The 26,167-nt window shown below is 40.3% G+C and overlaps 1 protein-coding gene across 2 annotated transcripts in view; it reads right to left on the reverse strand.

Annotated features, from left to right (window-relative positions):
* Nucleotides 1-233: 233 nt before the first annotated feature.
* Nucleotides 234-26,167, reverse strand: part of SPOP (speckle type BTB/POZ protein) — a 68,791-nt gene continuing 42,857 nt past the window's right edge. Inside the window, exons 1-10 of one of the 2 annotated variants that reach the window (XM_061174733.1) lie at nt 21,131-21,203; nt 20,055-20,197; nt 19,306-19,427; nt 16,840-16,991; nt 16,590-16,717; nt 9,504-9,681; nt 6,612-6,667; nt 5,993-6,115; nt 1,808-1,950; nt 234-546 (exon numbers count right to left, since the gene is read on the reverse strand). In XM_061174733.1, the coding sequence (XP_061030716.1) occupies nt 402-546; nt 1,808-1,950; nt 5,993-6,115; nt 6,612-6,667; nt 9,504-9,681; nt 16,590-16,717; nt 16,840-16,991; nt 19,306-19,427; nt 20,055-20,132 (1,125 nt within the window). In that variant the 5' untranslated portion in view covers nt 20,133-20,197; nt 21,131-21,203 and the 3' untranslated portion in view covers nt 234-401. Of the gene's footprint in view, nt 547-1,807; nt 1,951-5,992; nt 6,116-6,611; nt 6,668-9,503; nt 9,682-16,589; nt 16,718-16,839; nt 16,992-19,305; nt 19,428-20,054; nt 20,198-21,130; nt 21,204-26,167 lie in introns of those variants that run through there. The other variant, XM_061174732.1, reaches the window with a different exon arrangement.

The following is a 26,167-nucleotide window of genomic DNA, read 5'->3' on the forward strand; positions in this document are numbered from 1 at the left end:
TCCTTTTTTAATTTTCTTTTTGCTCCAGGCACCTGACGATCTGTTCTGCTCAGTCAGATGCAGACAGGTTTCTCCAAAGTACCACCGCTGGGATGTCCTCAGGGCTAGCGCCTAAACTGAATCCCCACAGTATCAAACTCGGCCAGGCCAAAGAGAACACAGTGACGCAGCAACAGGGTTTTCATTAGGTTGAACAGCCCCGAGTCCCGGGCCCTTCCCTCCCCCCACCCCCATTTCCCCCAAGTTTATTTAGTGCTGTTTTAAAAGTCCGGGGCCACGATGCAGTCTTTTCCCCCCACAACGGAGTAAAAGCTCCACAGATTGCGCTGTCTACCTGGTGGTTTGTGGCAGCAACAGTGGCTGCTGCTTCTGGAAAATAAACGGAGTCTTACAACAGGATCTTAGGACTGCTTCAGGCGCTTGCGTGGGGGTCCCAGAAACGGGCACTGTGCTGAAGCCAGAGAGCGGTACGCCTCAGCCACCAAGTGGGGATGTGACACCACCATTGACTTCCACCCGGAGGTCTCCAAGACATCCGAAGCATGACTAGGAGAAATGTGAGAGATGGGTTACCAGAGGGGTGAATGAAGGATGAATTAAACAGCCACCTAGACAGCCGAATTTCCCAGGGTTTGCTGTTATGGGTGTTAATGCAAGACGTACTCAGACAGAACCCTTAATATGCATGAGAATTTGCTTGTTAGACAATGTGCAGACAGGTGACCAGGTTATGACTGTTGTAACTCTGAAAACTAGGACTCTGAGACACTATGTTCTCAATTACAAAAGATGAAATGTTCCTCAGGCTCTTCTCTACATCATCAATGCTCTTCATATTCATTGGTGATGCTGACAAAGAGAAAGAGCAAGAGTTCTCTGGGTCCGACAGCTATGAGCTTCCATCTGGCTTTGCCATTTACTAGTCCCATAACCACAAAGCAGGTCATAGCCTGGGGCCTAATTGATAATCGAAAAAGAGGGGCTAATACTCACACTTCACTGAATGGTTAACATCTAAAAAGCACCAAGCAAGTGTCCAGCACAGAGTGAGCACTCAGGACAAGGAACACTTTGCTTCGAAACAATCTTACAGACTTAGAGGACATCATTTCCTGTTTTCAGGGCATTTTCTGTGTTAAATAATGTTTACTCACCTACCCTGCAACCTCTTAGACCTCTCACCCCCCAGAACTGCTGTTTTGAGGGCTTTATTAGTAGGCTTGCTTCTCTTCCTGGGGTTTTTTCCAACTTTTGCTCCCCATCAGGCAAAGGAGTATAACATGTCCCACTGAGAATTATTTCAGAAAGTAATATGGTCATTTAGGATGAAGGAACAGATCTACTGGAATTTACGCTTCTTTCTCAAAACAGTTATTTTATGACCTCGTCTCCTGATTATGCCTTCTCTTTTCCCCATTCTGCAGTCGACCATTGGACACTCTTACTAACTCATAAAAATCCACTTCTGCTCTCCCAGAGATCTGCATGTCTTTTTTAAGCCGGTGAGTGTGAAGTAAAGATACTATCGCTTTAGGGGACACAGCTTTTTCAGACCAGCAAGTTATCATTTTCATCAATTCTGATCCTGCAAGGTAGTAATACACTTCACTCACCAATCAGATTATACTGATGAAAGCAAAACCATTTTTCACACTGTCAAGCTGAAGGAAAAGATGGACACTCTCTACTTACTACTAAAAAGCTTAATGAAGCTACTCACCTGTTTCACTCACCAATTCAAAGTCTTCCTTTCTCATTCGTTAACTAACCCAACTACCCTGAAAGAACTTTGAAGATGACAACTCACTAGTTGATGAAATCCACTGCCTGAGTTTTCAACTGATCTGCGCTGTGGAGGTCAGCCAGGATGAGAATTTCTGCGGCGTTCTCCACGGAGAGGTTACTGCAGAGGGCATCCTCACACATGACCTTTAAACGCTCCAAGGCATACTGTAAAACACAAGCGTGGCTGTCGTCAGAGCAGGAATGGCTCTGGGCTGACTGCTACTGAAGTTGTTTTCTTCAGCTGTACCATCACGTAACTGGATACCTTAACAAAACTGCACAGACCATGAAAATGCTGCTACTGCAATTATAAAACATAACCATACTCTGAAGGCCGAAATGAACAGCCAAGATAACTTGCATAGCTGCCATTCAAGTTCTAAAGTCTATTAGAAAAATGGCAATTATGGAATAGACCCATATCTTCAAGTTTTCCCCTAGCCTGACTACCATTGAAGTGTCTCTTAAACCATCACCACCTACCCTTACAATGAGGCATTTCTCTGCTTCAAGTCAACAGGGACATTACATTTAAATTTCTGCAATCCTTTTATTTAGAGCCAGACTAGGGTGCAGCACAGTCCTTTCTACTTAAGCATTGTCACCAGCCCAGCAGGATATTCCAACTGTCCCATCAGGCTGTGAAAAGGAGCCCTGTGGTGACTTTCACCAGCATCTCTACCACTCGTTATTCCTGAATGAGGGTCAACCAAAGGCCTCCTTTTCAACAGAAAAGGATAAATGGAGTCCTGTCTTATTGGGGTTGAGGTTAAGAGTCTTAGGGTAGAAGAACAAAGCAACAGAGACCCTGGATTCAGTTTCAGCCTAAAAACTTCCTATTTTCCAAGTAAAGGGTATAAATAAATGTTTTGGAAATGAAGGCCTAGGTTAATATTGGGCACATCTGATCTACTTGATTTGTTTTGATGCAACTGTACTACTTGCTCTCAAATATATTATGAACTTACTAAGGAACTTCAGGGAAAAGGGGGAGGAAGGGATAAAAGAAGGCCCAAAATAAAATGTCATTAATCAGTTCATAGGAGAATGGTTTGCTCTGAGAGTATCCACAGTCTCCATATAGGTCCCATCTTGAGGGCCTGAGAACTCAATGACACAATACTTCTTCAGGCTGAATCATGATGATCAAACCAAGACAATTTTATTGTTATGAATTCTGGGTGAGGAGGCATATCTGCTGGCACTGTGATCTCCTGCAGCAAAAAGAGAGTTTTATTGGTTTTGGGTGCAGCTTTAATTTCTTACATTTGAGTAACTAGAAAACAGTTTCCATGGAAAACAGGAATGACACTACACAAGAAAGAAATTAGGCTGCCGTTTTCGTTTTAAAAGACTGAAAAAGGTTAAGTAAATGTTCAGTCTTCATACAGTGCTGCACAGAATATTCATCTTATCCTTTCTCAATAAAATTCTTTTAAAAGGACTTTTACTGTGAATAGCTCTGATCCCTACTGCATAATTAGACAAAAGTAGCCATTTTCGTCCCTTGGGGGCAAAGTTTTTTTTCTTAATTATGCTTCTGAAAAACCTGCCTAATGGCAGAGATTGAAATTTTGTCTCCTAGGCCTGGGTTATATGTTTTGTTTTGTTTTTGGCCTAATTACACATGTCCCCAGGAGACTGGAAAAACTCAAAAGAAGCTGTTTTAGCCTCTTGGGTAAATTCTAGATGTTTAGATCCTTCCATGAAAATTTTCTTATTCTGTTTTCCTGAAGCTCACAAGGAGGTGTAAAGGTAAAAATGTTTTCAAATAAGCTTAGAGCAAGGACTGTCTAATGGGAAATTTTGAATGGAATTTGAAAAACGCACCCTTCAGTTACTTCTCATTCATAAATTTAGAGCACTGCTGTGATTCAACTGCTTTAACTAACACATTGTACTGAAAAACACCAACCTTAGAATGTCAGTTCAGGCTGACCGCCTGCTCTCTGTACTTACAGTAGGTTCCCAGTAGGCTCTCTGGCTGAGGAGCAGGAATGAAAACCCAGGGACACAGATGTCTAACCCTGGCTCTGAGAATGTACAACTCTGAGTTTTAGTATTTCTGTCTAAAAATTGGACCTTGTGATGCTACTCATCCTTATGGGAGCTAGAAGATGAGGGGGATAAATGCCTGGTATGTATAAGTACAAGTGACTGCTTCACTGAAAATCAGAGGACGGGGAATTCCCTGGCAGTCCAGTGGTCAGGACTCTGTGCTCTCACTGCCGAGGGCCTGGGTTCGATCCCTGCTTGGGGAACTAAAATCCCACGAGCTGCGTGGTGAGGCCAAAAAAAAGAAGACGAGAAAAAAAAAATCAGAGGGCAGACGAGGCAGAATCATTATAAACTCATGTTTATAAAAAAGCAGCCATTTGGGCTGTGTATTCTACTTCCCCAGAACTCACAGCGAATATTTTCTTTCCGTTTCCACTGAAAGCAAGTTTCCTCTGGTCAGAACTGAGCTAGACTGGAAGGGTATAGGATGTTCACATTGCTTAACTGTACTTAATAAAGTCTTGAAAGGTGATAAGAAAGATACAGCTATTATTCAATCCTTTTCACTGGTAGCACTGATTGGGTTTACAGGCCTCATCCTCTACAAACACTCCAAAAAGATGATCAATAAAGATAAAACCTCCACTGTAAACACACTCTCCTCAGGGGTGCTAAGGGAGAAGGAAGGAGATTACTCCCGTGAGTGAATCCTGAGAAGGCTCTAGCGCTCTCAGGCCAGAGCCAGCTGTGCCCCTCAGGTGGGTGCTGCAGCATCACGGCAGGAAAAGGAGGCACCTCCAGCAGAGAACCATCTTTCTCATGGGGTCTACTGCTGGCCGGGTTTAAGCCCTTTAACACCCTTGCCTCAACTGCCCCCCAATGTAAGAGAAGATTCCACAGGATAAATAGCAATCCTTTTACACACACACCCGCCCCCACCCCCCAGTCACGCTTCCTCAGACCACAGGGCCTTGGAGGAACAGGTCACTGCTCTCTCTGGTCTATCTACACAATGAAAGTCAGTTTCCCAAAGTGTGTTTTGGGGAACACTAATCCCCAGAGGTGATCCTTGAGGAAAGTAACTCCAGGGTTAACTAAATTGGAGAAATTTGTCTATTACATTCTCTTTTAGAAAACTAACAGTACACACGGACATACTAAAGGTTCTGAGAAAGGTCCTGCTATAAAAGAGCAACACAAAAAACCCCAATTTGACTTGGTGTTTCATTAACCTTTTCCCCTCAACCCTATTTTGGGAATCACCAGCCTGTTGTTTTAGGTAATAACCTTATTTCCTTAAGGCTAAGATCTACATTTTTATTTTCACACTTTAACATTTCTCAAATTAAAATGTGTCTTACAATCAAAGCATACATTTATTGTAGTAGTATCTCTTTTTTCCCAAAGATCTATTCATCATCTTACAATTCTGAATATGGTATATTTCAATAACTTCTAAGGTAAAAGCTGAAAATGCTAATAAGCAGGATACTAGGTAAAAGTTATTCTCTTACTGACAAAGTTTAAATAAAAGTTAATGAACTCAAGAACATTTTTGTAAATTACAAAGCCAAATTATAAATTATAAATCCAAATGTTAGTATTATCTGAATCTTTAAAATCACTGTGGTTAAATTTGAGATTGGCAAGAGAAGAGAGGTAAACATCAACTTATCCTTCTTTTCCATAGTTAGGATGACCATATAATTTACCCTTCAAAGCAGGACACTTTTGAAAATAAAAAGGGTGCTATCAGTAACTGTGTTGGAACACAAGTGTAAACCAAGACTGTTCTGGCCAAACTAAGATATATGTGGGACTTCCCTGGTGGCCCAGTGGATAAGACTTTGCGCTCCCAATGCAGGGGGCCTGGGTTCAACCCCCGGTCAGGGAACTAGATCCCACATGCATGCTGCAACTATGAGTTCGCATGCCGCAACTAAGAGCTCGCATGCTGCAACTAAGGAGCCCGCCTGCCGCAACTAAGGAGCCCGCCTGCCGCAACTAAGAAGCCCACGTGCTGCAACTAAGGAGCCCGCCTACTGCAACTAAGACTGGTGCAACCAAATAAATAAATAAATATTAAAAAAAAAACAAAACTAAGATATATGTTCATCCTGCCCACAAAGCAACATAAACGCCCAGTCATGAAACTCAAGAGGTCACCAAAACTCCTAGTCTTGTTATTATTTTCCTGTTCTTATCTCACCTTGTCAGCAGCTGCCAGCAAATCATCAGCCATTTTGTCGAGGTTCGGAGCCTTCCCCGTGTAAATGAAGCACATCATTTCCTTAAAAACTTCAGGCTCCACATCATTGATTTCAACCCGATTCTATGCCAAAGAAACTAAAAATGAGAAACATTCCAACAGAACAAAATCCCTAAACAATTTTCATGATTTTAACCTCTGATGAAGAGAGGAGCTCGTATCATTTTAAATCTAACACGAATGGAAAAGTTCTCTTTGCCCTATTTGATTGTAATAGCCTTTTCTCCCATCATATGTACCACCTTTGTTTTCTCAAATACAATAGCAAGACAACTATATCTTTGATTTTTCACCTTTCTTTTCCTCAGTAGAAACACATGTCTAATACCCTCACCCAAGACTATTTGGATGACCTGCCTGGAATAGTGATTCTGCTTTACCTAGAATGCTTCCAGACTACCCCTCTCTGCTCTCAGAAACTGTCTGTTCAGGGAACTGTACTCCATTTTAATAACATAATAAGACAAAAAAAACAGGAAAATAAATCTGCTGCCAAATTGGGAAATGATCTGATTCTAGCCACCTAGCTAAAAAGACGTATCTCTATCCCGTTACATACCTTTTTGCTTTCCTCCATTTCATGTTCAAACATGGCACTAAAAACTGGAGAACGAGCTATAAAGTGAAAGGAAAACAGAGACAGATATGGTTATCACACCAAAATCTCTTGGTTCTTCTGTTATGAAGAAGAGATCATAGAGATCATTTTCTTTTTTTTTCTTTTTTGGCCGCACCACGTGGCTTGTGGGATCTTAGTTCCCCGACCAGGGATTGAACCTGGGCCAATGGCAGTGAAAGCGCCGAGTCCTAACCACTGGACCACCAGGGAACTCCAGAAGAAGAGATCATTTTCTTTCCTGTCCCACTACTACAGAAATGGTCTTTTATATCAAATTATGCCAGAATTATAAAATTACTTTCTTTTTATATTATACAATAAGTGAATAATTATTATATAATACATAGGGAAAAAAGAAATCACTTCCTTCAAAATAATTTATTGGCTCCATTCCAACCATTCATATTTCAAGGAGATTACTCAAATTACCTATGTTAGATGACAATGATATCCTCTGAGTAGATCTTGAGGTTCAAATGGAAGGTCCTTCATGGTCTAAGCAGGGTGTCCTAATACCTGCATTTTTGCCTGGAACAATGATACCTACCTTCCTCCGCTTCCAGGGACCACACAGCAAGGAGGTCAAGAACAGGGCTCAATGGCATCCGTTAGCTAGATGAAGTGTAGGCTTATTTATGGCAGGCTGTCTGTTCCTCCAAGCCATGCATTATCAACAGAGATGATAACGCCCCAAAGAGGTGAAAACAATCTTAGGTATCACAATCACTTGTGGCCCTTCAGATCTTAACCCAACTAGACAAAATCTTATTCCTTAGTACTTAATGTCTCTTAATTTTTTCCTTAGGGGTGGGAATAATGAAAAAAGGTTCAGAAACAGTGTTCTAAGCCATGCCCATTCTAGTCTAATGAACACCATGAAAAATAAGTAAACTTAATTTCAACCATGAAAGTAATAAAATGGCTAAGAACTCAAATTTTATCATGTCCAATAAATCAGGGGTTTTGGTGAAAGTTGAGACTACCAACCTCTACCTAAGAGAGGAGGAACAGATGGAATATATAGAAGGAGTTTCAGCTAACAGGCACCTGGAACTTTGACCTAATTTATGTCAGAAAGGACTAATTTTAGATTTGCCATTTTCTAACCATATAATCTTGGGCAAATCACGTAACCCTCTGAACCTCAATATTTTAATCTATTCCAAAAGAATATCAATTCTCATTGTTCTTATCTCTGAAAGGCTATAGACTATAAGGTACTATATAAATACATTACAGAAGCTGAAGACTAAAGGGCTGGTGCTTTTAATAAAGAGGGAAGGGTCCAAAGCAGCAATATGCCTAGAGGGATCAGTGGCTAGAGAGAAGCTGATGTTATGAGAATAAATAAAATAATCTAGGGAGACTAAGTAGAGTGAAAAGAGAACTAAGGCAGACCCTTAGAGAATAACAATGTTTAAAGGGATGGGTGAAGAAGAGGGAGGCCACACATTAGAAGTAGCCAGAAAGCCAGCCAGAGAAACCAGAAGAAAGGAGTCAAATGATATATAAACTAAAGAGTCCCTCAAACTTAGGAACTAGCAGGTCATGTAACTTTGGAAAACTGCTTTTGTGGCATGGAGGCAAACTGAGGATAAGTGGGAGGAAAGAATAGAGAGAATGAATATGTTAACTCAAGAAACTTAGCTCTGGAAAATAAAGAGAGAATAACTAGAGGGAGAAGCTTGAGCGTGTTTACAGGCTGAGCGTAAACAGGCAATAGGAGAAAGAGATGGCAAAGATACCGGATAACAAGGGTCTAACTGGCAGAGTCAGGCTTCTGAGAAGGCAGCATGAAACAGAAGAACAGTAGAAAGTAGTCTGCTTTGGACACGAAGAACACCTCCTCCACTGAGAATGCAGAGAAAATGCAGGTGAGAGGCAAGAGCCGAGGGAGAAGGGCCTTGATTTTCTCTTGGAAGCAGCAGCAAGGTCATCTTTTAGGAGGTGGAGATTAAAGGAGAGTGGTAAAGGTTTGAAGTGTCTATTGAGAAAAAGAAAAGGAGCTGACTATGCATCTGTAGAAAGAGGTCTCGGCAGTGCCCAGCGCCTAGCTGAGCACAGAGGCATGAACACAAGAGTTAATGACTTCCTTTAGCAAGTCTCAGTAACACCTAGTTGAGAGAGGGAACAGGAAGATGGTTAGACTGAGCCAGACAGAGGTTTTGCCAGGTGTGTACTTTAGAATGACAGGGCTGAGGGTCTTGGTAAGAAATCTGTTGCCTGAAGGTTCATGTGATTTCCTCTTACATCTTTTGGCCTGAATACAAGTTTGTGGCTGAAAGCTATGCTTCCCTGTGAGGTAAGGCCATCAGTCTGTCTTAACAGTTCCTGCTGTGCGTCAGTCTTTCTGGTCTTAAAGACCAAGGGCCTAGTACTAGAACAAGACCTGATCTTCCACGTCACTGGCAACATTCTCATTCTTCTAGTATGTTTATATGGAAGAGAGGGCTAAGACCTCCAGGGCTGGGGACTTGGCTATGTGGTGGTTTAGTCCCGAGTCCAGAATCCTCTCCATTACATCCTAAGTCCCTGTCTAGGGGCTGATACCTGCTCTTAACCAGTGTTTTGACATCTAACCTCCAGGTGCAAAGGCATCCAATACACATCATCATCCATTCCTTGAAAATGGTGGCCTAAGTCCACTACAGAGAGTTATGGAGAGTAGCCCTTTTGGTTTTGACAACTAATGTCACCACAATATAAAAATATATTTAGCTGCAGTTTTTTTGTACTAGTTCAAAAAGCTGAAGTTATTCAAAAGGTGATTATGCAGCCTACTGTTTTTCCTTGTTTAACCACAACTAAAGCTCCCCATGAATAAATACTAACCTGCTAAGATAGCTTTGTGAGCCTGGAATTCCTGGCCAGCAACACACAAACAACAGTCTGTGAACCGGGAATTCTCCCACAGTCCTCCTAACTCATCCGCCAACCGGCACTCAGGAACCTTCACCATATTCATGGTGTTCTGGCCAGAAATGTTGACAGAATCTTGCACCACACTCACCTGTGAAAGATAAGAAAACACAGTCCAAAGCTTTTGTTACCAGGAATTTTCTTCCCAGCAGGAGGAGAGATGACTTTTACCTTGTTGTTATAGTACATTTAGAAACTGATGTTAGGCATATTCTCTTGAAACCACATTCACAAATGAAGTCTTTAACCTCTGGATCAAGTAATTTCCAAACTATCATGATCATACTTATTCTACACCATCTCAGGACAATAAGGAGAGAGCCCCACAAATCTCCTTCTCTTCCAAACTTCTAATAAGCTCCTCCTTCCCTGCCCTGAAGACCTGGGCAAAACCCCCAGAGGGAAAAAACTGACAGAAACAAATGTTAAACCTCAAGTATTTAGCTTATTCTGCCTTAAGCAAAAGGTTAAATACAAAGAACTCTATAGAAACTACCATTTAAACTAAACTCTCCAGAGAAAAGAATCTAATAAGCCTAAAAGCACTTCACTTTTTTCAGTTAGTTCTGGAACATAAAAATAAAATGCAGCTTCCATAGGGCCTGGTAAATAATTGGCATTTCCTCACAAATGTTAGTTTAATGAACAGGACTGGGCCTGGAAGATCTTGCGTAGTGATAACTGGGTGGGTATCCCACACCATTTATACCCTTAGTCATTGGTGACAATGACATACAAGATGACTGGCTCCAGCTGGGCATGCACTTACAGCTTTGGAACAGAATGACGACAACGGGGTTATAGAGGAATCCAACTTGCCACTTGGCTTCAGCAGCAGCATGGTTTAACCAGTTGAATTAACTGTTCAGTCTAGAGAAAAACCCTGGTAACTTCTAGATGGATCAATGAAACTCACATAAGTTTGTCAGGATACAAAATACAAGGATTTATAAACCATATAACATTATAAAATAAATGTAAATTACCAAACTGAAAATGAGACCCAACAGATCAGTCTTCTGCCTGACAACCCTGGCTATGCTTCCTCTCCTATATCACAGTAGGTTAGAAATGTTAAAATGAAAGCAGGATTCACAAACCTTGAGAATCAGCTCCCCACTCTTGCTATTCCTATGAGTTAGATGAGACAGACTGCTGAGGAACATCCTAAATGACCCAAATTTCTTTTAACCTTCAAGATGCAAGTCATCCCTTCCTTAAATGCAGTCATAAACCCAGAGGCAAAGTTAATGCCCCATCCAAATGACCTGTAGTCCCTTCTGTGTAGGAGTGAGATATTTACTATCAGGTCAAGAAGTTTATTCATTTGTTTAAAACTAGCTGTTACGGTCTTGAGCAATGAAGCAACCAAGCTAATGAACTATGAATGTGCTTAGCATTAGTAGCACATTTATCAGAGCCAGAGTATAACATTATTTTAATAGCCCAGGACCCAACACAAACCACCCCACAGAGATCGTCCCATGTAAGATCTCTAATTTGGTTCAGCAACTTTCTCACATTAACACCCTTACTTCTTTGATATAATATTAACACCAAAAGTAGAAGTAGCCTACTTCCAGTTTTAGTTTCAAAATACTGCTGATTTAAAAACAAACAAACAAAACACCAAGGAAAAGACCAATTAAATCCAACCTCCTCAAAGGGAAAGGCAGGAATCTCTTGGGATGGCCAATGAAGGGAATGGAGAATGCTTTTGGCACTGGGTTCCTAAGCTTGAATTAAACCAGGCTGACAGGAGCCCAAAGTCATTAACACTTGATGGCAATTTACTAGACTGGCTAAAATGAACTGGCAAGAGCCAAGCTGATTTTCAAACTAAGGTTACCAGTGGACTCTGTGCTGGTTACATGTGCGCTTGGTAATGAGTGCGGCCCAAAGACTGTGACTCCTCTCACTGGGGCAATTCCTCTCTTCAGACACACACAGGAACACAGCAGGAAGGAGAAAGTACCTTTACTGTCTGAGCCAGACTTGTTCTGCAGATATATGGATGCCTGGAGTCTCCAGAGCTCTGAATGTCTGGCACCTCTTACCAACATTAAATACGCTTAATTAAAAATAAATTTTAAATGGCATACACAAATGAGTCTTCAGAGCCCAAACTTTTAACTTAGAAAGGGATTGTTTTCCTCTGCAAATGATGATGCTAAAATGATACCATTTTGAGAAAAACTAAAGATTTTTTTTTTAATGCCTATAAAGTTGACTACGGAGACTCATTCAGAATTGCAGCTGTGAAGATGACGTGACTGTGACATTTATGTCTTAGAAATGACTGCATGAAAATGTCTCAGGAAGGCTCTATAACCCTCTAAATTTCAAGTTGTAAAAGGGCCTCACTTTTAAAGTCAATTCCTTTTCTTAAAAAAGAAAATTTCATAAAAGACATAAAACTTCATAAAAGATTGTTCCATTTCTTGTATACTTTGTCTAAACATAGAATGTCAAGGTAAAACCACTGGAAATATATTTTAAATTTCTGCATAATTAAAACAATCAAGAAAAAATAAACAGACAGCATATAGATTGTTTATAGCAGCAGCACTATTTCTAATCAAAAGACTAGCAAAAGGGGGCTTCCCTGGTGGCGCAGTGGTTGAGAATCTGCCTGCCAATGCAGGGGACACGGGTTCGAGCCCTGGTCTGGGAAGATCCCACATGCCGCCGGGCAACTGGGCCCGTGAGCCACAACTACTGAGCCTGCGCGTCTGGAGCCTGTGCTCCGCAACAAGAGAGGCCGCGATAGTGAGAGGCCCGCGCACCGCGATGAAGATTGGCCCCTGCTTGCCACAACTAGAGAAAGCCCTCGCACAGAAACGAAGACCCAACACAGCCATAAATAAATAAATAAATAAATAAATTAAAAAAAAAAAAAAAAAGACTAGCAACAATCTAAATGTCCATCAGGGGACTTCCCTGGTGGTCCAGTGGTTAAGAATCCGCCTTCCAATGCAAGGGACGTGGGTTCGATCCCTGGTCAGGCAGCTAAGATCCCACATGCCACGGGGCAACTAAGCCCGCGCGCCGCAACTACTGATCCTGCATGCTCTGGAGCCCACGCGCTACAACTAGAGAGCCCATGTGCTGCAACTACTGAGCCCACACGCCATAACTAGAGAAGCCCGTGCACCGCAACTAAGACCCAAAGCAGCCAAGTAAATAAATATTAAAAATAAATAAATAAATGTCCATCAGCAAGAGAATGAATAAACAAACCAATCAACTGTCATGTGAATACACAACAAACTACTGTACAGCACTAAAAATCAAGAATTATGGTTATATTCACAATATAAATAATTTTAGAAACATAATATGAAAACAGCAAGTCCTAGATGACTACATACATCCTGACACTATTTTCATAAAGCTCAAAAACAAGCGAACCTAAACAATATATTGTTCAGGCATGCAAATAATAAACAAGGGAATGATAAACAATTCAAAAGCGCTATTTATTATCATCATCTGAGTAGGGAGACAACAGGTCTAAGGGACAGGGGAGAAGCATATATAGGTCAGTTCTAAGTTATTGGTGATGTTGCTGGGTTGGGTGGTAGGTTTACTACATTATCATGTTTTATAACCTATAATGATAATACATATTTAATCCCCATTTTTGTAGGTCAAGATCAAATATTATTAGCATTTTCATAAGTTCAACTAATATATCCAAATAATTCATTTAAAAAATGATAAAAAGAAAAATTAATAGATCCACATATTTAAAATTTGGCAAAAATACATATTCCCAGGCTTTGAACGGATATTCTATGTTTGATAAGGAAAGATGTTTTAAGAGTTAACTAGTTTCGAGATATTTCATATTTGGTATTTCATATTTCATATGGTATTTAATATTTCAACTTTAATTGCAACATTACAAAGAGGCACTGGAATCTTCTACCTGTCAGAGGCATATACATTGACGGTGGAATACATGTATATTTATTGCTAACAGCTACTTGTTTTCAATATAAATAAATGGAAAGAAGATCAATAGAAGCTGAAACATTTCAAGTAGATCTTCTGTGGTCCAAATTATTACAGAGAAAATTAAAAGTGTAAAGCTTTCATGATTCTCTCTTTCATTACCAAAAAAACACTTGGTAGAGCCCATGTTTCCTTGGGTAAATGGCATTCAGTTTCACTTAGTGTAGCACAGCAGACTAGAGATGGAAAATGGAGAGCTGACATAGCCCTGACACTAATTTGCTGCACAATGTTAGGAAAAATTACCTGACCTCCTTAGGCACTGCTTCTCTCCCCAGTAACATGAAATGAAGAGAAAAGAACTAACCTAGCTCAAAGGATTGTGATAAGAGACAATTAAGGGAATGCGTTAACTAAGCAATATCAACTTGGAAGAATTGCCATACTTCCTAACAGTCAGACGGAAAGATCACTGAGAATCAAAAGTGAACCCAGTGTGGCACATTACAAACAAGACTACCCAGTCGGCATTTTTCAGAGTTTCATTAATAGTTTTACCACTGAAATACAGCCCAAACACACAAATGCGTGATTCTCAGTCTTTCACCTTCGGATTCCCTCTTGTGGCCTCTGGGAACAGACCAAAAATATCCACAAAACAACTGTACTTATTACTTACATCAGGACAGGACAGAAGTGCCTGGGCCAAAGACTGAGTAAGGAATGGAACAGTGGAGTACTCATAACCTAAATTTGTATGTGGACATCAACTTCATAAAGGCCTCTAAATTATAAGAAAATACTAACTAAACCAATAATAAATAAAATATAAATATGAACAAAATAAATTTGTTTATAAATATTCTATTGATAGAGGTAGCAAAGGTCAAAGGGATAGAATTTGCACCAAAGGATGATCCAGCTCTGAAATGCACTAAGAACTTAGATGAGTTGCAGACATTTTTAAAACCCACACATTCAAAACACACCCCCCACGCAACTGTCTTGCAATGCTGAATGCTACTAAGTCCACAGAGAGCCTTGGAACAGAAACGAGTCTCACTAGGCACGAGCCCAAGAACAAGAAGCAACACTCAGCACCTGTGGCCAACAGAGAAGTGTGAGAGGAACAGATGGCACACCTGGTCTGATGGTAAGAAACCGATGGCATCAGCAGAATCCAACAGACGTTTCCCTGTTCAACATCTCCTCATTTCCAAAGTGTCATCTCACTTCCCTTCTAAGTCAGTAAGGCATTTCTAAACTTAACCACAGGATTTCTCCTAAGAGAATTTCATATGGGGAAGCAAAGAGAGAGTGCACCTCGGACTTAACTACAGGATGAGAGATTGCCAAGTGAGGGCAGGCCAACTGGTTTCCAAATCAAGAATGTCAATACAAGGGCTGGAGCAGATGGAATGGATCTGGTGATGGTATAGAGGGGAAGCATGTAAGAAAAGGCTGGACCCACTGTGGACTTGAAAATAAATAAAGGTTTTGGTGTTGCCTAAAGCACCAGATGCGTTATTTAGAGGCGATTTCTCCTCCTTCAGAGAGCAGTTCAAAAATTGGCTTTCATTTCCAACAGAAATTAGAATTTTCCACTATTTTAATTTTTTTCTGAAATATAGGATTTCTAAGGTGGGTGAATATTAAATTGATGGTTTGTTTATGTAACATCCAACATCACATAAAACCACCTAATTGTTCTCATTTCTCCACTTGGGCAACTGAGTATGATCTATAACTACTTGGATTTATGTAGAATTCAAATTCCAAGTCCATCAGACAAAAAACAACTGCAAAATTTTATGTATTTTTACAGACGCCATCACTCTAGTATTTCCTTCTTTTACTTAGCAATTAAAAAGGAGAAAAGGTAGCTATTATGCAAACTATATTTTATGTATTCAGTGTGATATTTTAATAAACTATAGCTCCCAAATTTCCTAATCACCAGCAACTATTCCATGGAAATATTCAATGAGCTGTGACTTGGAAAAGAAGCTGGCTACTGCTGGCCAGGCCTCGTCTACAAAGGGGCAAGATTCCTAAGGGACATCTTTCCTACCGTGCAGGCGGTGATATGCTGTGAGCCTATTATTTGACAGAGCGCACTGCTAGCTGGGAAACTTGCCTGCACCTTCCCCATGAAAGCACAGCGGTCCTTTTCATCAAGTGATGTTGCTCAGGAAGCAGTTCCTTGACCATACGATGTACAGGGAATGCCAACATCCCAGCTGACTGGAGGTTTTATTCATTTCTTACACTGTGAGCTTATGAGTATTTATAAATGTATTGATAACAGCATGAAATGACCAATTAGTATATACTCATTAAAGAAATCATTTTTCAACTCACTCTCAGTTTGGGAATTTTACTTCAAGGCTTCTCCTATAAACCTGAAAAAGGCTCTTTAGGTCGTTGGGGAGAGAAGGACTCTCCCAACTGACTACAGATAACTCTCTTAGCTAACTATGAGTTAGAGAGCTTTATATAACCTTCACTCTAGAAAAAATGGTTCTCACCTTCCTATTTCACAATTACCAGCAAGACAAACTGGAGACACTCAACAACTGATAAGAGTCATCTAGTTCGAAAAGCAGAAAAGGAAAGTGCTCTATCAAACACACGTGGACTTCATACTCAAGGAGGAGCCAGAAAGCTCAAGGAACAAATATATTTACATATCTAGTTGCTGGTCATTCTCCTCAGCTTAAAGTTAACAGTCCTTCCAAATGCTTTCTGAAAAAATCCACAAGGAAAAAGCCAGAATTCTGACCCAAGCAGCTAAAAAATCACACATACCAAGATAGTGCACAACCTTTGTTTTTAAGAACAGTAACAAGTGGAAAGCTGAGATGCCCAACAACCTTGAAATCACGGCACAGCTTTTCAGTCAGTCACATAAATCACATTTGTGCAGCACCACTCCACTTGGGGATTCTTCTCACTCACCATCCTTGATACAATACAATTACGTCTACTGATACCCATCAGGTCTGGGAATTGCTACTCTCACAGCGGGGTAAAAGGACTCACCTCACAGAAGAGGGTAAGCTTGTCATCAGGGAGAAGCCCATTGGCCTCATCCAAGAGAAAATCTCTACGGATGAATTTTTTGAATCCCCAGTCTTTGCCTTGCACAAACCTATATGCCCGTTGACTCTCTGGAGTGAAAAAAAAAAAGTTATATTTAGGATTACTCAAAAAACCGTATCAAATCCACAATTTGTCAATATATAAAGTTGCCAGATATGAAAATAAAGAGTTGAACAAAGATAACATTTACCCATAGCTTTGGTTTCTTCTCCCTTGGCATTCAGGATAGAGAATTTGAATTTTGCTCGAACTTCACTCTTTGGACAGCTGACCAGTAACAGGTAAAGTGACAGGTAATCTTTGCTCTCTTCATCTAGCCCTTTTGGGTTTACCCGCAAACACCTACCCAAAACAGAAAAAAAAAATGTCGAAAGCATCCATGTTTGTAGGCTCATGAAAGGACAGGAGGGAACTAGAACATTCGAATCGAGAGGGAGATGTTAAAAAAACAAAACAGACAAACAAAAAAAACCCAGGCCCCATAGCAGGAGATTCTGATTCAGTAAATGACTACTTGGAAATCACTTTTCTAGAGCAACCTCAGGCACCTTTTAAAAAGTAAACAATAGGGCTTCCCTGGTGGCGCAGTGGTTAGGAATCCGCCTGCCAATGCAGGGGACACGGGTTCGTGCCCCGGTCTGGGAAGATCCCACATGCCGCGCAGCTGCTAGGCCCGTGAGCCACAACTACTGAGCCTGCGCGTCTGGAGCCTGTGCTCCACAACGGGAGAGGTTGCGACAGTGAGAGGCCCGCGCACCGCGATGAAGAGTGGCCCCCGCTTGCCACAACTGGAGAAAGCCCTTGCCCAGAAACGAAGACCCAACACAGCCATAAATAAATAAATAAATAAATTTAAAATATAGCTTTAATCAAAGAGAATTTAAACCATTGATTTACTCTTATAGTAAATGAAAAGCACATGAAAATAAAGAATAAAGAAACATCACTTTAAAAAAAAAAAAAAAGGTAAACAATAAAGGGGCATCCTAGAATCTGACAACACATCCCCTGCATCTCTTCCTCTTTCCTCATAATCTCCCAAATCAGTCTTTTTCCCCCTAAAATATTTTAAAATTCAGCCTAGACTCAATCTATTCTAATCCTCAATCTTAGGAAAAGCAGCCCCTTATTTTGTTGGGACTGCAGTGAAACCAGGAAAAAAAAGTCAGTGAGCCTTTCAATATCACCTTGGGAGAGAAAAAGAATTCTAGAGAAATATGTGAGTAGTAAATAATCTTTTATAGATATTTTATCAATCTGGCAATAATATTCTAAGATTAAAATAAAGGAGGCAGTATGGAGGAAGCACAGACAAAAGTAAACTCCCATTACACAGGGTAGAGTTCCAAGCCAGACTTCTAAATAGAGTTAGAGATGCCAATATGTTACCAATGGATCAAAACAAAATTCAGACAGAATAGGTTCAACTCAGTTAAGTTGTAAATGTCATTAGCTGAACTGCATGTGGTTCAAACACTGCTTCTACCACACATAATACACAGGCCATATGTATCCTTAGGCCTTGCCAGTGTTATGGCACCTCTCTCAAACAGGTGGCCCAATTCAGTGCTTCTCCAGGAAGTGCATATGCCACATACATCACTACACAATTGTGCTAAAGATGCGGATTTAAATACAATGCCTAAGAATAAGCCTTCTCTCAGCACCTAGCAGTACACTGCTTATGTACATGGCCAAAGAGTACTAAACGAAAGGAGAGTTGTTAAAACTTTTCAGTGGGATATCAGAGGTCAAAAATGGTGGTTCACAGATATGTGTTCTGGTCTTTGTAGAGAGCACATGGATGTATCCATAACTGCCTGCCCCTCCTCAAGAAAATACATGGCTTGGGTAGGACTGACCCCCACTCCCAGATCCTATTCCCCTTTCCACAGGGATCAACTGAGGGAACCTAGATCTAAACCAATCAGTGCATTCTTGGCCACACAGTTCAGAGGAAGTTCAAAGAATTTGTTGGATGGTAGCGGGTGATGCCCATTGCTACTGCCAGTCACCCTTCAACCACAAGGGAAGCTAAGCTTGAGATGTCAAACAGTGTGGAGAGCAGGGCAGAGCAGAGAGTGATGGGGTCCTTAATCTAACCATTGGGCTGTCTGCTGGATCAAACTACCTTCAAAGACATCCTACACCATGGGCATTCCAGGTACATAAGTAAATAAATCTCCTTTATTGTTTAAAAACAGGCAATCTAAAAGTCAAGAGATATTACATTAAAATCTAGATCTCATGCTTTTCTTGAAAAATCAGAAAATCTGGCAATGGTCAGCCCTTATTCACACATGCCTCTAGTCAGCTGGAGCTGAGTAGCCACCACTTCTTTCAGAAGGACATTCACTAGTTTGCCAAGTGGTCAATACTCATACCACGTATGGATATTATTTACAACACTGGCTCTCTTTACTCATTTACATTACCCTACAGCCATTTGAGTTTGCTGATCCCCTGATATACTCATTGAATTAATTCAACAAATATACAGTGAGCATCTGTTATGTATCAGACACCAGGGAATACATTAAGAACAAAACAAAGTCCCTGCCATCAAGGATCTCCCACTCTAGTCAGTCTCCCGTGAAGCCAAGCAAAACAGGCAACTTATAGAAAAATTTTTATAGCTAAATGTATTCTTCCTCACCATTTCAGCTTATCATTGGCTCCTGATGAAAAGGTTGAACTTTTAATGACTTCACCCATTTCCTCCCGGCAAAAGCTAAAGTTATTGATGGTCCACATGTAGGAGAATTTCACTACTTTGATCTGTTGATAGAAAACCAGGAAGCAATTAAATAGGAAGTGGGTAACCTGAAAAACAGGCTGGAGATCAGATAATTTTCCCTCTCCCTCCCTCTGCATAATCCCATAGGAAGACAGCACTGTTTGGCCAGCATGGAGGCTCAGCCTTTTCTGTCTCTCATCTACTTTTTAAGAAATCTCACAGTGACCAACTGCTTTCATAACTTTTCTCAGCTTCTGAGAAACACTGGATGGAAAGTGAGAAAAACATGGACAAGGTTGGGAAAGCAGGTGATTAAGCCACACCTAAAATGAACCTCTGCTCAGAGCAGCTGTTTGATGATTTAGATGTTGATACCACTGCCTGGGGCTGCAATCTCAAACCTGGTTTCCCCCTAAGTTGCCCAACAGAGGAATACACTTCCATCAAGGTGGATGTAGGCAGCTGATCCAGTTTCAAAGATTCCCCTCTTTCAACCTCCCGTGAATGCCTAGGGCATTCAGATTCCTCATGGAAAACCAAGGCATGGAAAGCTGACAAGTACTTTATCTAACTATTTGGCAGGTATGACCCAGAGAAAGCAAGAAAGCCAATGTAGAAAAGAAATCTGATTCCTTTCATCCCCCAAAATCCTCCCAAGAAGCACCTACCTGTGTGTAACACCAGCTCTCAGCTACTGGGCCACTCGACATTTCTGCCGGAGGTGGAGGACTTGGAACCCTTGACATCGCCAGTTTGAAGGTCAAACAAGATTTCCAAAGTCAGGGGACAAAGACTTCTGTTCCTCTTCACCCTGGTTGATGCAAGAAGCAAGAGAATTTTATTAGATTAATGGTATACTATCCTACTATTTCCATTTGACCTTCCAGAGACTGGAAACCCTGTCTCCTGCCTGGAATGCTCTACCCTTATCATTCAAATGGCTTCTTAGCATTCAATGTTAACCTCAGAGAAGATCACCTAACCTAAAGCAGTCTCCTCATCACAATGATATCACCCTATTTTAATCTTCTGCACAATACTATTTAATATTATCTTACCAAATGAATTTACTCAAAGGGTACTTAAAGTACATCCATGAAAAGGCTACCTAAAGAGGAGACAGCATGGTGAACGCCACATACAGCTTTACCACTGTATGTGGGCTCCTTCCCTTGAGGGTACAAATACTTCACTCCTAAAGGAAAATTACCTTGTTACCTTTCCAAATACTGTCTCATCTTCTCCTACGCTTCAGTGCAAACTTATTATTAAGAATAAATAGTCTTCTGGGCTTCCCTGGTGGCGCAGTGGTTAAGAATCCGCCTGCCAATGCAGGGGACACGGGTTCAAGCCCTGGTCCGGGAAGATCCCACATGCCTCAGAGCAACTAAGCCCGTACACCACAACTACTGAGCCTGCGCTCTAGAGCCTGCAAGCCACAACTACTGAAGCCCGCACGTTGCAACTACTGAAGCCCGCGCACCTAGAGCCCGTGCTCTGCAACAAGAGAAGCCACCGCAGTGAGAAGCCCGCGTGCAGCAACGCAGAGTAGCCCCTGCTCGCCACAACTAGAGAAAGCCCGCGTGCAGCAACGAAGACCCAACACAGCCAAAAATAAATTTAAAAAAAAAGAATAGTCTTCTATTTATCAACCCATTGCTAGCTGCTCTCTGGAAGGGCAACATTTATCCCTTTCTTAGATGTTTTCCTTTCTCTGTAGCATTAGAGATCTCTCTCCACTTACACTTCACCAGTATCTGATTTTCCAGATTCTTCTTGCTTTCTCTGTTCCTCTGTTCCATAGTATGGAGCTATAGGAACTCTCATACACTGCTGGTGAGACTGTAAATTATTAAGTATATTTGGGGTAGGAATTTGCCGTATCTAGTAATGTTTAACCTACTTACACATAAGACTTAGTAATTCTACTTTTAACTATATATGTGCTAAAGTAGTGGTTCTCAAACTTTAGGTGCATCAGGATCACTTGCTAAACAGATTGCTGGGCCCTGCCCCCCAGAGTTTTTGATTCAGAGGTTTGGAATGGCCCAAGAATTTCCATTTCTAACAAGTTCCCAGGTGACCCTGATATGCCCTGGAACATTTTGAGAACCACTGTCCTAGAAAAACTGCACACGGGCACAAGAAGACATGGACAAGGTCGTTCAATGTGGCAGTTACAGACAAACAAACTAAAAATCCATTAGGAGGGAAACAGATAACTAAATTGGGTTATTTCCATACTATGAAAAACTACTTCAGGATTTAAAAGTAATGAACTACATCTACAGCACCAGGGAGATGAGTGAGATCTAACACGACACTAATGAAAAAAAGCAAGTTTTGGAATGTCATGTGCAGTACACTATTTATGCAAATTTAAGATTTATATATTATTTACAGATATATGCATACAGTAGAATTGAAAAAAATCATTGACAAGCTAGGTATCAGATTCATGATGGGAGAGCAAGGACGAAGAATGAAGCTGGGAAAAGAATGTAAGACATTTCAAGTTGATCTCTCATGTTTTTTTAAAAATTAGGATGACCTGAGGCAAATATGACAAATGTCTTTTAGTTTGGGATGACAGCTATTTTAATATATACTACCCTTTGTACTGTTCTGCTTTATCTTTAAAATATATTTTATTGGGACTTCCCTGGTGGTCCAGTGGTTAAGACTTCACCTTCCAATGCAGGGGGTGTGGGTTTGATCCCTGGTCAGGGAGCTAAGATACCAACCACATGCCTCTCGGCCAAAAAATCAAAACAAAACAGAAACAATACTGTAACAAATTCAATAAAGACTTTAAAAATGGTCCACATCAAAAAAAAAACTTAAATAAAATAAATTTTATTAATTGTGGGAATAGTGTAAGGATGTACTTACTCCATCATATCATACATTGTCTGGTTTACAATATACAAGGGAGAAATTTCTTTCCTGAACACCTGGTCTGTTTTCAGCTATGGACAGACAATATGAATCTGTATCTAATAATGCTGCTCTCTTTGCTTGGCTACTAGGAAGCCCTGAGACAAACCTGACCCATCTCTTGAAACTACAGGCTCATATGCTCATTCTATATGTTATACTCTATATAGGCTCATATGATCCCTCTACTATAGCTTTATTATTATTTTATTTTATTATTATTATTTTTTGGCTGCATTGGGTCTTTGTTGCTGCGTGCAGGCTTTCTCTAGTTGTGGCGAGCGGGGGCTACTCTTCGTTGCTGCACGCGGGCTTCTCACTGCGGTGGCTTCTCTTATTGCAGAGCACAAGCTCTAGGTGCGCGGGCTTCAGTAGTTGCGGCGTGCGGGCTCTAGAGCGCAGGCTCAGTAGTTGTGGCACATGGGCTTAGTTGCTCTGAGGCATGTGGGATCTTCCCGGACCAGGGCTTGAACCCGTGTCCCCTGCATTGGCAGGCAGATTCTTAACCACTGCACCACCAGGGAAGTCCGAATAGCTTTATTATTTTCTTAACATTGTTATACACTTTGCTATAATTCCCTGAACTGATTTATTTTACCGTTTGATATGTTAAGTATTTCTGGAAACTGCCTCAAATCCTTCGTAGAAAGAGGTATAAATGAATAACAAAAAAAAAAATCACTCAACTCACACACATTCACTGGCCACTTAAGTAATAAGCATGGAAGAGGAGTAATAAGATATAGTTGCACCCTCACAGAGTAATACCACCAGTATTACCAGAGTCCCCATTGGTTTTAACACAATCCTACATGCGTTTATAATTAAAACATCCCATGTAATCACACATGAAGTTAAGTCTTATATACATGATGTGCTATTTCACTTAAACTAAGCACTGCAATGGAATTTGGGCCTCCCTGGTTTGTGCAATTCAGGATTCATGATAATATCAAGAAAAGAGACCTGTGATCAAGGTAGACTTGCATTTGATGGAAAACACATTCTCACAGAACTGTTTGTCTAGTAGTGAGTAAATGCACCTCAGGCGGTTTTACAAATCCCAGTTACCATTACTGCCAGTAGGAGCCAGAATGAATTTTCAAAATTCCCAATTAAAACTATCTTTTGAGCAGGTTGGAATGAAGATGTGAATTTTACATGTTAGTTAAGAGCATAAAACTTGGCTCTGTAGGTGTGAGGTGCAGGCTCAGCTCTATATTGATAGATCATAAAATACTAATTTGAGTTTATTTTTGAAGTTTAAAAAAATACTTCAAATTTATCTAACAATTAACAAGTTAAGAATTCTCTAAGCCTAAGAAAAAGGCAAGTTTAAAAACCAGTTTATTTTAATGGCCTAACTGTTGCTACTGAACCATGGTCCATTATCACAACCAGGAAAAAAAATACAACCTTGGTCTTGGCCATTTTTACCTATCTTTTTTGCTTCTCATTTATTCTGTAGACAAGTCTTTGGTTTCTTTTAAAATATCACCAACCTTTCTTCCAATTTTTAAAAGTGTCCAACCCAGCAGTTAGTAGAACTGGAGAATCGGCTTTAGACTCTGAGGAGGTCTAACCACACAACCTGCTGGGAGGGAAATCGACTAGGACAGCACAAATCTAATTAATTTCACTCACAGCAGGCACCATGGGCAAAGTGTTCATAAGCAAAGTAGCCTGGCTGTACGTGAACTCTTCAGCACTTCATGCCAACTGCCGCAGATGCCCAGCAGAAAAACAATTTTAGAAAAGAGGAGGTCTATTTGAGGGTCATGGTTTGAGAACCTTTGTAGGAGACAACTAGCACCAAAATATACTGTTCCTGGCTTCAAACAAGTTAAAACAAGACTGTCCAAGTTCTCTAATGAGAAATTTATTTTCCCAAGCTTAGCAAACTTCCCAGTATGCTGACAACTCAGAGGCTGCACATATCTGTTATATACCACCATTTATTTTCCTGTTCACTCTATTAAATCCCGACAATTTCATGTTGTTTAATATAATACTCAAACATGTACAAGCTAGATGGCTGGGAACATGGTTTCTTGCCAAAGAATGGTTTGTTAGGGACTTTTAAAAGCCTGTAACTATTTTTTCTCTTGGTTTAAAGCCTGGTACAGTTTCCAAGTAAGGAAAAATCCCAATGTTGTAACTATTTTAAACTTGAGAGACGTTTGCATTTTCCAAAACAGAAGATGCCAAAAAGACTTGACAAAAAAAAAAAAAACAAAAAAACCCCCCAAAACTATACAAAGCCTTGGGTATATCCATTTTTGAGAAACTTTTGGGACCTCAAAGGAATGTTTGTATTTCTTCTGTTACAGTGTCCTCAATCATATACAGCCCAGGAGGTAATAACTTCTTTCTCATTACCCCAAGGACAGATTATTACAGGTCATACTGACTTCCTCTCTTGCAAGGTTTGAATGACTTCTGAATATTTGTTATGGGTAAACTTTTTGCAGATCAATCTACTCTAACAAAATACTAAATGTACTTTTTTCTTTTTATTTCCTTTTTTTTTAATTTAGAGACACTTCTTAAAATGAAACCAAGGGCAATCAAGAGAGACTTCAATCAGCAAAGGAAAGACTAGGGTTTCTCATGTCTCATGTCAGGTTCATGTTTCCTAAAATTTACAAGTTAAAGATGACTGCTTTTTTAAAATTGAGATATAACTGACATGTAACATTGTATTTTTAAAAAATTCTTTAACTGAGGGAGTTAGAATTGAGTGAATCTAAAGATCAAGAAGAAAAAAGTCAATAGCCTAACAGAAAAATGCGCAAAGAACAGCCAATGGTTTACAGACATGTAAGTATCAATGGTTCTTAAATATGTGAAAACAAGTTCAACTCTCATTCATAATAGATAAATGCAAATTAAACCACACATTAATTCACCCAGTGAATTGGCAAAGATTAAAATGTTTGATAACACTTGCCCAGGATAAGGAGAACATTTCTGATTAGAGTATAAACTGTTATAAACTTCATGAAGGGAAATGCATATCAGAATGAATAAGAAATGTATATACCCTTTTTTTTTTTTTTTTAATTTTTATTTATTTATTTATTTATGGCTGTGTTGGGTCTTCGTTTCTGTGCGAGGGCTTTCTCTAGTTGTGGCAAGCGGGGGCCACTCTTCATCGCGGTGCGCGGGCCTCTCGCTGTCGCGGCCTCTCTTGTTGCGGAGCACAGGCTCCAGACGCGCAGGCTCAGTAATTGTGGCTCACGGGCCTAGTTGCTCCGCGGCATGTGGGATCTTCCCAGACCAGGGCTCGAACCCGTGTCCCCTGCATTGGCAGGCAGATTCTCAACCACTGCGCCACCAGGGAAGCCCCCTGTATATACCCTTTGATCCAACAATTCCATGTCTAGAAATTTATCCTACTAATATATTTAATATGACAAATATAAAAGGTTTTTCAATGTGGCACTATTTGTAATCACAAAAACATGGAAATAACCTGAAAGTCCATCAATAGGGGATTGATTAAATAAATTATGATACAGACAATGTAATAATAATATCTATTTAAAAAAGGAATGGGGAAGCTCTTTCTATCTAAAGAGGCAGAAATATTTATGTATGTATGTATGTGTGTGTGTGTGTAAAATATCTCTGTCTGTAAAGCTACACAAGACTCTAGGGACACTGGTACTTCCAAGGAAGGAAACTGGGTACTTGGGTGGGAAGGAGAATTTCCACTGTTCCCATTTGTACTTACTGAATTTTGAACCATGTGAATATATTACCTTTTCAAATAATGAATAAAACTATTTTAAAAGGAATCAGCAGACTTCACAATTAATTCTTCTAGGTTATGAGATGGCTT

Source organism: Eubalaena glacialis, chromosome 19 (assembly GCF_028564815.1).
Source record: "Eubalaena glacialis isolate mEubGla1 chromosome 19, mEubGla1.1.hap2.+ XY, whole genome shotgun sequence".
NCBI classification, from domain to species: domain Eukaryota; kingdom Metazoa; phylum Chordata; class Mammalia; order Artiodactyla; family Balaenidae; genus Eubalaena; species Eubalaena glacialis.